This window comes from Struthio camelus, chromosome 3, assembly GCF_040807025.1.
Source record: "Struthio camelus isolate bStrCam1 chromosome 3, bStrCam1.hap1, whole genome shotgun sequence".
Classification (NCBI taxonomy): Eukaryota; Metazoa; Chordata; class Aves; order Struthioniformes; family Struthionidae; genus Struthio; species Struthio camelus.
Genome location: NC_090944.1, coordinates 89,001,283 through 89,013,696, shown reverse-complemented (window position 1 = coordinate 89,013,696; position 12,414 = coordinate 89,001,283). Strand labels below are relative to the sequence as shown.

The following is a 12,414-nucleotide window of genomic DNA, read 5'->3' as shown; positions in this document are numbered from 1 at the left end:
TCATTACTTTCCTCTCAAACACTTAAACACTGCAAAAACAAGAATCCATTTTTTCATATAACACGCCACTGGCCCTGTCAAAGCAGCAAGGAACAAAGAAATCCTACCTGAATAAATGAGTCTGTTAACAGCTAGAATAGTTAGTCTCTGTAACCTTTGTACAAACTCAGTCTCAGAGGCTCGGATAGGATTTTCTTGACTCATTCTCCGCTGCATCATCATATTGAATTCCTCACTTGCTAGTGAACGCATTTTCATCAGCAGAGCATCAGACTGAGCAAGAGAAAGTTTCCTGGAACCTTTAAGTAGAGAAGCATTAATAGCATCTTTCTAAAATGCACTTATTTTAACCGCACTCAGACAGTGCCTTTATCCAAAGACTTCACAGCATTGAGAAAATATATTAGTATAAAAGGGAACATAAATGTCTTTTTTAAAAAAAGAGCAGAATAGCAGATTTTCTATTTGAAAGCACATTTATGAAACTATTAAAGGGATACCATAAGAGGAGTTAGTCTCAAGATCAGATCTGTTGTGTAACTTAGTATTTTTGTATGAAACAGATTCTAAAAGGTCATTTTTATTCCCCGTTTTTACTGTGCAATTACAACAAAAGTTACAATAACTAGTGTTATTGTTCATTCATTTTTCCTCACCAGAAAGTAGCTTTATCAATACAAACCAAGACTCAGTTATATTAACAGCTTGTAAGTAAACACATTCTATACTGTACCCATTGCCACTCATCTTGATAGAAGAATTATTCCTAATGTAATCCTGCAGAAGTGTTGTTGTTGTTTGTTGAATTTTTTGTTTTTGTTTTTTAAGAGTTGTTTTCTTGAAGTGAACCACTGGGCCTTGACTGCACTTACTACTTCAGGAAATAATTAGATTTATTGTCATATACATGCACACACACTTGGGTCCAGCAAAGCACTATATTTCAATAGGCTGATGGAAAGGTATCTCAGAAGCTGACGATATAAACAGAAAGGCTGCTGTGGTAGATGAGGAATAACAATTCCTCATCTTTTATTGCATCCAACCTTTTATTGCAGGTTAAGTTACGAAAAAGGAAATAAAAACCCCTGAAATACACATCAGGCTTTTGAACTATGCTTCCTACTCTCCTAGAGTCTTAAATGCAGCTTCATTTATACGCGAGATGCACAAAACCAATTTCCAGATGGAAGACTCCAAAAGCTTTAGAGAATGATTCACAAGCCAAAAAAACAATATAACCGCTAAAGCTAGAATTGCACTTTTTTTTTTTTTTTTTAAACAACTAAAGAACAATCATAATAGAACCTAGCAATCTTGCAGTCCCCAGTACTAACTTGGAGTTCCAGGTATTTACTTCAGGCCAACTGCCAAGTAAAAGCTGTGTAACAGTGCAATCGGCGCATTGTAGCTGACAAAGTTACATGAGCTAACTTGATTCTGACAATTCCTTACTATTGTGAAGTTACACATTGAAGTGTTTTTCCTCTAAGAAGCAAAAGAAATAGCGTTTTTACGAGGCAACTTGTGAGTTGGTATTTTCGTCAAAAGAAGAAAATATCTGGCTTCAGCAGCTGCAGTGAGAACGTACTGCTCTCACCAATAAGAAAATAAAAAAGCAGTACAAGTTACATTGTTCTAAAACTTAGATTGATTTACAAAAAAACCCCAATCCATAGAAAAAACAAAGAACTATTTATCACTGAAGTTAGAATTAAAGAGTAGATTAATAACATAGACAGAGAACAGAGTACAAGTATAGTACACTCTTGCCACTCACCAGTAATACCTTTACGCTTTTGAAACATGGAGTGATGAGATGTAGCTGATGGGACAGAACAGGCCTGCTCCTGAGAATCTTGGTTTGCTGTAGTTTTTATTAATTCAATAGCTGCCTGAAGAACTCTCAATTGCAGAGCAACTGCCATATCTAGAGAAAGATATGAACAAAAGACTCATAACATGTTCTTTTCAGTAGTTTATGAAACAAGTATTCCAGCAGCAGTCATTTTTCACACTTAAATTTGGGAGTAATGTTACCAAACATTTCACATGGACCTTATCTGAACATAAAATTAAGTCTTTACTACAAGTCTTTAAGGATTTCTACCAGACATTGGTAAAGAGGAAAAGACAGTTTCAGAACTGCACATTTCTCAATTACAGGAAAGTCACACAGAAAGCCACCTCCCTACTACACGGATACACAGAGAATGGAAGTTAAGTCCTCATGGAAAAACCATGGGATTTGTCCATCTGAAATAAGGCAAATGGAACTTTAGAGAACGTTTCCATTTAAACGCCCTGAATGGACTTTACACCTGAAACAATCACTGTTTATTCATATAAGCAGCACACAATTCTTCACCAGAACACTGGCTCCTTAAGCAAAATACTACTTTAAGAACAATTTAGAAGAAAAGGAAGATCCATCACCAGAAAATTTCCTCCTCCCTCAACTGCAATATAAAAAAAAGGAAGTGTAATTGGTGGGGGGGGGGGAGGGGAGAGGGGCAGATTTAATTTTTCCAGTCTCGTGACCCCAAAAATAAGAAGATAACTTACTTTTCATCCTTGCATTTTTACTGTTTTGAAGATGCCCAAGCAGCACAATGAGATCTTCAATAACACGAAAATATTGAGAACCTGAGGAGCTGCAGGCATGAATTGCGACTGCTACCAGCAACTGTTGTATGTCACATGCAAGTAACTTGTAGTCATTCAGAGGAATGCTGTAAACAAAGTTGTAATTACTAGAAACACAAAAATTCTGGTAAATTGTAACCTGCAGCAAGACCTATTAGTTTCCAATAACTGCTTCTGCCAGCTATACCAAAAATTATATTGTATTTCATATAAAAGTTACGGCTGAAGGCTAGAAAATTTTAAATAGTGAAGAAGCCTCTTGAGCATTAACTTCTGCAAACTAAACGCCTGCGAATCTTCGAGACATTGTAATGTTAAAATTGTAACAAACATACATTGGAAGAGTAATGACAATTTATTGTCAGATTTGCAAACTAATTAAAAACAGGTTTGAAATCTTCGATTTCTCAAGTGACAGCTCTTAGAAATGTAGAATCTCTCATTTTATAATCATACTTAACTAAAACTATATTGGATTAAAAACGAAACCTGTTTCTCTCTTCATCATACCAAATAATGAAATAATGAGCAAAAGCTGTGCTTAAAGAAGCACCGAATCCTGTATTAAGTCATTTTCACATCACGCATTAAGTCTGTATTAATCAAGTCAAGTCATGCTCAAAGTCTTTAACGTTAAGTCATAGGCAGCACAAGAGAATTTTCTTGAAGACTTGACATTGGCTACAGATACAGTAGAATGCTAACATCTCCTGGACCTTTATCCTACTGTTCAGATGAGATATACTAGAAAAAAACATCCCAAAATGTATGCATTGTGACAAACCCGCATTTTAAAATACCATTTCATTTGATAATTTAAGGTATTGAAAGGGCATTTTATACCCAGTGTATTCTATTGTTTAAGCTGAACATGGAAAAAATCTCAAACAAATAACTCCAACCTGCCCTTTAAGGTATAGTTCAAGATAAAGACCTCAAGAATGGTCTTACTTTATACGCGCTCTTTATTCATTTTAGCTAGTGAGAATACAGTACACTTGAATTTACGCTAGACTTCTGGTTGTTTCTGAACTGCTGCGTAGCAGCTGACAATACTCACTTTGTTTCCAGTCCATTGAGAGCAGCTAGTGTATTACACAGCACATACAGCAAACCGTTATCAAGCAGTAGGTCCGCAACTTTTGAGCAGGAATTTATGATTTGCAGCAGGAGGCAGAAGGAGTTATGCAGCAGAACATTATCATACAATGAGTTCTCTATAAGACCCAGAACAGGAATGACACACCATTTTTGAAAGAGTCCAACATTCTTGACATCTTCCAGATCAAATCTATTGAAATAAACGTAAGTAAGTCTAACATGTCCTTAAAATAGCATCCTGGAATGTGTAATGGCTATTTTAAATGCTGGAAAGCCAACAGTCTATTGCTAGCGTTTTGGCAGAGATGTAGGTGGCAGTTTCTTGCATTTCACTGCAGTAATAATGTCTGTCTAATCATGGAAGCAAGAAAAACCTCACAGCATTTCAAAGAGCAACAAGGAGATGAAGCATCTAAAAAGTACATTGAAACTTCCGCTGCTATTAATGGTCTACAATAGATGTATTTCACAAAAATAACAATTTTGATTTTATTTTGAAAACTTAGTATAGAAGAATATGAGTTATAATCTTTACAGTAATAAATACCACAGTTGACACAGACGTTACCAAACCAGATACAGCTTTGCCTCAATAGAATAACATGCAAATTGACAGCGAGTTTTATGTGCTATACCTATTACTGCTCAAGTCACTTTAATCACATTTGGCAACTTCGTTTATTTAAACTGTAAAACTTACAACACAGCTACAGGCCTTGTATTATTCTCACGTATTAAGAAAATTGGATCGCTATTAAGAGCTTATCATTTTAATCACAAGACTACTATTCCCAATCCTAGAAGGACCTCAGAGCCATGAGAATTACTTTTTCAACCCCATAATCCTTTCTAAGGAAATACCAGTTCTCTACTTTGGGTATAGTTAAGCGACCAGAAAGTTTAAGTCTTGCATTTAAACAGGAATATTTCCATTGGAATAAGATCAGGACAACCAGGCAGAAGTCAGCTGGTTACAAATCCTGCAGAAGGCGACTAGACAGAAGCTTTCGGCAAGACTTATGCACTGCTAACTATACCTAGATGTCTGCTGTCCAGTGTACAATCATTACGTAGTCAGAATAATTCTACAAATGTCATTTACTCAGAAAGGTAACTGCCTCCTTGAAGGCAGTAACTCCTCCTTTCCTGTCAGTATGAGGTGGTTCAAGGAACCACTCAAGGAAATGGTACATCTGTGGAACTGGCCATAAAGGAAATGGGAACATTTATTCTCCCCCTAAGCCATGGAAGCAACTGGCATCAAGCTTTTTCCTTAATCACTTACTAAAATTCAGTAGAAGTAGTCTAGCGACTACTAAGAACTTTTATGAATGTAAATCAGAGCTTGCTACAGGATGAGAGCAGAATAGGAAAGGTTAAACTGACTACAGTAAGTTCCGAGAGCTCCAGAGGCCTTTGCATTTCAAAGGACTGAGATGTTTAGGCGACTCCAGCTGTTCCATGACCTGATAGCTCCAGTTGAAGTGGCTTACAGACAGCTGAAGGACCATGCAATAATAAGAGCAAAATGTTTTAAAACCATTTTGAAGGAACTTGTGTTCGTGGTTGCTGACTACAGGGAACAGAACGAGAATTAGAAAGCTATCTCCATCCTTGCCATCAGCAGATAGGTGCTGATGTTCAAGAGCTGCTTTTAGTTCAAACACTGACGTATCAGGTGGAAGCAAAGCAGTACTTACTCTTCATCCAGGCCAACAGAACGCCCAAAGAGCATTTCCAAAAAGCATTCTACAACTTCCTGAGTCCCTTGGTGAAGATACAGCTGGTTGGCTAGCAAGGAGAAGCCACGATTCTTTAAGAATTTTTCCTTCTGCTCCCTCCTTGCTCTGTTGAAATATGCATCCAACAACTAAAAATAAACATATAATTATGATGTAAGATTTAAACACTTAACATAACTTCCTTGAAAGTTAAGTTCTTGAGCCTGTAATTTGAATGGTTTGGATTAGAAGCCTCAAAACATTTGATATTCCAAATTAAAAACCTGAATTGCTCTATCTGCAACTATGACCTATGCCACCCTTGCTACACCCAACAGTTGAATTCATCCTTTTGATTTGAAGACTGTTTAGGTTTTCAGTGAAGCTGAAGGGGGAGCTGAAATCACACACATAAAACAGCTACAGAACACATACATAAATATAACAAGTATAAAACAAAATTGATAAATCCTGCATGTGTGCGTGCATCATTTTTTTTTTTTTAAGATCATTTTGCTAATAAAGCCACATAGCCTTCGCAGTCTTCAAGTTAAAATACAAACCTATTCCAGTTCTTGCACCTGCCTAATGTTATTATCCAAGAACATTTTCCTTGATAATACTATTAAAACCTCTGAAAAATGTTTTAAAACCTCAGGCCCATGCTCAGGCCATAGAGGGGTTGCTCCCTAGAAGAACCAAAAAAAAAAAAAAAAAAAAAATCAGTCTGAAATCAAAATTTTGCTCGCGCGCTACTTGAACATGGTGTTTGATGTGACTTACATTCAAGAGATAGTCACCGACTTTTCCGCATTGTTGCTTTTATTTACCCCAGTCACGTTATGATAAACTTCCAAGCTCGCTAGCTTAGATCATGGAACACGCATCTACTAAAAGATTCTTTAGATTTTTTTTCTTTAAATCAGAAGGGGTTCAAAGTTCAACCCCTACAAAATTCAGAAGTAAAGCTACAAAAACAAAGAGCAACTAAGGAAGCTTCATGTTTCATACATAAGTAAACTAGTTCATAACTTTTTAGCTGCACACACTATATATAGGCCTACTTTAATGACGCCTTGTTGTATGAGAGGAGATGGGTGGTTCACAAGAACTATAAGACAGTCAGGTTGGATAAGTTTGTCCATCACATCTTCTAGCATGATATCTGGTAGGATTAGGAGAACTCCACGCAAGAGGTCATATAATCCACAACAGATAAGCACAAGACAGTCTTCTTCAGATCTGAAGACAAAGGAATACACGTTTTACCACAGTTTGTCTACAACAGAAAATAACAAGGTGGATAACTGAGTGTTAACTGCTTCTTGTGGGGGGAAGGGGAGAAGGAAATCTGATAAACATTCTTCCCATACTCTTATTACCATTCTTTAATACTTATTTTTGGATGGCAGATAGTAACAAATAACGTGACCAGAACTATTTGCTTGAGATTTTTTCGTAGCTAGGGTAACACAAATTCCCAATTTTAAAAGTTAGCTAGGCAAATAACTTAAAAGTTTGAAGCACAGCAATTCTCCAGCCTACTAAAAGAATTAATTTGTGACAACCACTGAAAATATTTATTAGTTTTCAGACCTGCCATTTTTGTAGAACAGTAATCAAGACCAAGAACTGTGAAACTGAAACTTTCCCTGAAACGTTGAGTTTGTTTTGTTTATCTGCATACCTATCATCAGGGCTTTCAGATTTTTTTCGGGTATTCTCACTAGCTGAAGAAAAGGCAAGACTTTCCCAGTCTTCAGGGAGTACGTTCTTGTCAGCAAGGCTTGGCCAGCGTGCAACAACTGCTGATCCTCCGTGAACAGAAAATGCTAAGCCCAGCCCTGCAAAATTACTCTGGCTCTTCTGAAATGAGGGGAGTCCTTTCAGGTTGTCTGGACGACGCAACGATGGCTCAGCTGCAGCACTGCTGTCACTGTATTTCAGCTCCATATCTATTTCTTTAGTCTCAAATGCATTTTCGGATAATTCTTCTTCTTTTGGAATGTCTTCAAATGTTTCAGCAGATGTTAACTCTGAGTCACAAACTGTTTTTGCAGACTCACAACTGCTAAGGAAGAGTTCCTCTTGTACTCTTTTTAAGGTTTCACTACTTCCAACAAAGCCAATTTTACCCTGGAAATCACCATAGTCACCCTTGCCAATATCCTGCAGCTCATCAATGCTCCTGCCCAATTTCTCAGTTAGCCTTTTTGGATGAACTTGAGGTGAGGAAGTAGGAGATGCTGGTAAACTTTTGCAAAGCCTTTTAGGTGCCTGAGAGCATATCTTCTGCTGTACGCTAGCCTTGGAAGCATTTCCTAGAGAAATAAAGGTATCTTTAGCATTTATTTTGCACCAGAAACAATGCTATCCCCTCAAAATTACTTTTCACATGCCTTTAACGTGGTGATATCTGAACTCTTCTATGTGGCAAAACAGATTCAACATCTGGCACATGATGCAGGCATACGTTTGCCAAGTCACATCTCAACAAGTCTAGAAGATATATGCAAAAATTATTGTGCATTTTATGTAAACTAGAGTTTGTGGGTTTGCATTCTGATCCTCTTAACTAACCCTCAGTAGGAAGCTATATAGAATCACAGAAACATGCAGGGTGGAAGGGACCTCTGAGATCATCTAGTCCAACTCCCCTGCTCAAAGCAGGATTAGTTAGAGCAGGTTGTTCTGTCCTCTTGTACAAGAGGTCCAATCTACCAATATACATTTCGGTGGCATGACAAGACATACAGTTCACACACTAGTCCTATTCCTTTTGCGCTAAGGCACTGCATGTAGTTCAGACTTGTAATAAACTACTGTGTATTTAACATGGTGTCCTTTTAAGAGCCTATCTTAATCTCAAGCAGTCAAACTTTCAGAGTGCCTTACAAATACCTTGCATTAAAATATATTTGTAAAAGGGACACTAGTTTGCATACCAGCCTGTTAGAGGAAGCCTTCTAGTAGTCTAGAAAAGATGACTTTGCTCAGTCGAAAGTATTTTGAGAACTATGAACCAGTTGGTTCTAATGCAAGGATTACGCATCAGGAACACTTTTGAGTGCTATATATTTTCGGTTTGACAACACAGATACCTGTGAACCTCTTACTGGTATAGTCACATAGATATATTGCTAGACCAAGCTGCCCTGCAGACAATATGAAGGATCTATATAGGGCAGCCATCTTATAGCCTGGCTTGTACACATGTTATGGGTTGTGTAGCCAACTGCAAACCCACATGCAGTAATAATATTTTAAAAGCCTTATTGGTCAGGCAGCTTAACTAAATTTAGACATTCCAGTTCAGAAGCACAATGCTCCGGAACACCTACTTCTACAAAAATTGATGTTGAACATTCATCTGTCACACATGACGACTCTTTATTCAAAAATAATGGTTTGGTAAAATTTATATAAAAATACAGTTTAGAAGAATAAGATTTTATATCTATATGTGGGAAAATGACCAATATCCACACAAAATACAATACTGTAGTCTACTCTTCAAGCTACTGCTTTCTGTAAGGGACACTTTAACACTGTTCCAACGGAAGTACTGCTTGAAAACTCAATTTGCTTTTCTTAAGCAAAGTAGCAACAAAATACCAATTGAAAAAAGGTATTACATTGGTAAAATATCACAGGATATGGCTATGTCATAAACAATCTGAAAATAGAGCAGCTAAACTGGAAGTAGGAATAGTTTGTTTCTACTACTCTACCCTGCATATATTGAAAAACCTCCTCGGAACATGCGTTTTTAGTTAAAATTTATTCCTCATCGTAGAAGAGCTTAAATAAAGGCTTAGGTAAGAGTTACAGGTTTTAGCTTCTGATTTACAGGTGTTATTAGTCAACTGCTTACAAATCTAAAATTCTAAAAAAATTCAGTTAGTTACATTTTATAATGATGTCTAAAGCATTACACTTTGCTGCAGCAAGCAAGCGTTCTTTGTGTTTTCCTATGCATTTTCTCTGATGTAGGAGCAGTATGGTATCCACAACGTAAGTAAATGTTGGTATTTTAAATGAACATTTACATGAACTGCATTTAAATGAACATTAACAATTACGCTCAGCTTAATGCTTTTTGCATAGAGAAGATCGCTACTTATAGCTCACTATTTCAACTTTTCCCTAGTGAAGGCATTCTCATACTTCTCTAGTAAGTCTATTTAATGAGATTGTTCTCAGCTATCTGGGCTGCTTCACTGCCTGAGCCTACCACTTAGGAATTCAATCAAATTGACCATGTATTCAAGTCAGTGCACTTTCCTGTGAACTCAGGTCACTGGATTCAATGTGGCAGTTTGTCTCAACGTGCCACTGAAGAGTAGTTGAGGGAGCACAGTCAATTCTTCTTCTTACTCTGCTGTTCAGACATTAAGTTCCAATACGGGGTTTAGTAAGAAATTTCTGTGAGAAAGTGATTTTTAAGCATGGTTAGTCAAAGAATTATCTGAATTCCTTGTTTTCCCAGCATTGTTTTACCTTCCAGTGGCAAAGCCATAAATCCAGTTGGAGTTGTAACTACAAATGCAGAACCGTCTATTGACTTCCCACCACTGCTGGAATTTCTCAAGTACATAAGTGATTCAACTTTCTCCTGAAAAATTTTGCCATCTGGAAACAAGAGATAAGGGGAAAACAATTACTTAGCAGCTTTGGAAGTTTGTATTCTTGATATATTAAGACTGATGACAACCATAGTACATGTCATGAGAAATGCTCAGCTCACTGAGAAAAAGCACTTGAACACTTTTTTCCCTTTTAGTGATTTACCTTCAAAGTTTACTTCAGAACAGTGAAAATATTAAGCTGGGAGAGTATTTAAAGATGGTCTTTCCTAGCATACTGCTGGTACCAACTTTGAGTTCTTGCAGTGTCAGAGGGTTACCCTGTTCCCAAACAGGTTAGCCTAATACAGCTTAAAGTAGAAAAAGCAGGGTCTACTCTTACATCTATTAATATTAGAGCACAGATGCTGACAAAAATTGTTCTGCCTTTGAATCAATTATTAAAACTGCAGTTATGCAGGCATCTGTGACAGGAGAAGACATTTGGAACTTGACTCAAATTCTCTGTGTTTACATAGACTAAGGCCAAGGTTGTACAAGGGTAATATTAGAGTGTGGATTATATATCTACCAGTTTCTCATTTAATAAAAGACTGAGAAAGATTTTTTTTTTTTTTAAAGCTAGCACATCACTCTGTTTGCCAAAGCATTCACGTAGTCCAAGTTTAATATTAAAGACAACAGTTGTCCTAGACCTACAGAGGTCACAAGGCAGCCCTCACAGCACGTAGGTGCTTTCTGCAGCTTGTCAGGCACCACCAGTGCATTGTGTACAACTGCAACTTAGTGTCCCTGACCATTGGCTAAAAGTGCTCTTTGGGCCTTTTATTCAAGTCAGCAAAACACCCAGGAAAGTAGAAGAGGAGACAGAACTACATATGGCCATTTCTGAAGAAGCTTCATTTACAGGTAAGCCAGCCATTCCCCTCCTCACCCCCAAAAAGACTAAAACACTGAACAAGCAGCAACAATTAAATTGAAGTGACAGAAATGCTTCTGAATTTGGATTTAGATCTGTCAACACAGCTAAGCTGCTACTTGCACTGATTTACATTGATCATTTATAGAGAAAACTCTTTGGGAACATTAGAGAAGTCTTTTGTGGTGTGACACTGTTCTGTGAGTTCCTCTGCTAGACAGACTCTAAAACTTGCTTTCTATAATAAGCTTTATTTAAACTGGAATTCCTGATGGACTGAACTTCAGAAACTCCTAGGACAGTCCTTCACACTGAGTCCACATAATTTATATAACTGATTATCTACCCATTTCTCCAAATTAGTTCAGTCTCAATAGAGGTTCTAGTTTTAAATCTTCAGATATAGCAGAAATAATGGAAGATTATGTGAGGTACATTATTAACATTGCCAAATTAATTCGATTTATAAGTCATGTCTATACAGCAAAACTATTCTTTACTTAAAACCTCACCAATCTGATAAACAGCTGAGTACATCCAATGCAACACCCCAGTTAAACTTTGTTTTCACTACAGCCACAATTACCTTGGAAAAGGAGCATTGGAAGAGATATGCAAAACCTTGAATGCCTGTTATTGCCATGTTACACTCTTGAGCCTAAACTTCTGATGCTGCAGAACTGTGTCTATCTAGAAGTTCCCCAATTTGTACTTATTCCAAAAAAATACTGCGTTCATACACACTGTTAGTGTTACACGTTCCATTTAACGGCATCAGGCTCTTTAAAGATGGAGACAATCACCAGAGAGATTATCTATAGTGGTAGACAGAAGAAAGCTTACCTAATAAGCCAACCAAAATGAGTCTACAAAAAAAGTCATTTTCAGTACTACAAGCTTTTAAGTTCCAGAAGTTCAGTAATTCTGTGGATACTACTATATAATAATTGTATGCAAAGATATTCGTGGAACATTTATAAAAGGGATATTTTTTAGATTTTAGCCTGGGAGTAGAATTGTATCTTATTGTCTATTTCTAGTGAAGCATGATGTAGTACCTATGTGCAAGGAAAAGTAGAAGTTGGTAGGATTGTGACAAACATATGTATTAGTGGGAGGGTGAACTGCTAAGAGAAAATTGAAGACCAGTGTCAGCAATTCCAGGTCTGGGGGAGATCCAAGTACTTCTTCAATTATTTTCACAAATGACCTACAAACTTCCCGAGGCAGAGATGCAAGATGCGCTTCTTTATGTTCCTAGAAAAAAAAAAGAGCAGTACAACTGTGAGTTATTTGTATTCTTATTTAGCTGTAAATTTGTCATTTTCCCCCCCCAATTACCATGCTGTAATAGAAGAACAGACAAGGAGTAATAAAAACCTATATTCTTTAATTCAAAAGAAGTTAGGTAATATTTAATAGATACACTAAGTCTAGCACT

General features: G+C 37.0%; 1 protein-coding gene across 12 annotated transcripts in view; it reads right to left on the bottom strand.

Moving 5' to 3' along the window:
- The window catches only part of LYST (lysosomal trafficking regulator), a 148,884-nt gene that overhangs the window by 26,396 nt on the left and 110,074 nt on the right, over positions 1-12,414 (bottom strand). For all 12 annotated transcript variants that reach the window (XM_068938957.1, XM_068938956.1, XM_068938952.1 and 9 more), the window contains 9 exons: positions 12,032-12,230; positions 9,969-10,100; positions 7,156-7,789; positions 6,533-6,710; positions 5,448-5,617; positions 3,707-3,937; positions 2,566-2,732; positions 1,781-1,930; positions 108-299 (listed from right to left, as the gene is read on the bottom strand). In XM_068938957.1, coding sequence (XP_068795058.1) covers positions 108-299; positions 1,781-1,930; positions 2,566-2,732; positions 3,707-3,937; positions 5,448-5,617; positions 6,533-6,710; positions 7,156-7,789; positions 9,969-10,100; positions 12,032-12,230 — 2,053 coding nt within the window. The remainder of the gene's footprint in view (positions 1-107; positions 300-1,780; positions 1,931-2,565; positions 2,733-3,706; positions 3,938-5,447; positions 5,618-6,532; positions 6,711-7,155; positions 7,790-9,968; positions 10,101-12,031; positions 12,231-12,414) is intronic.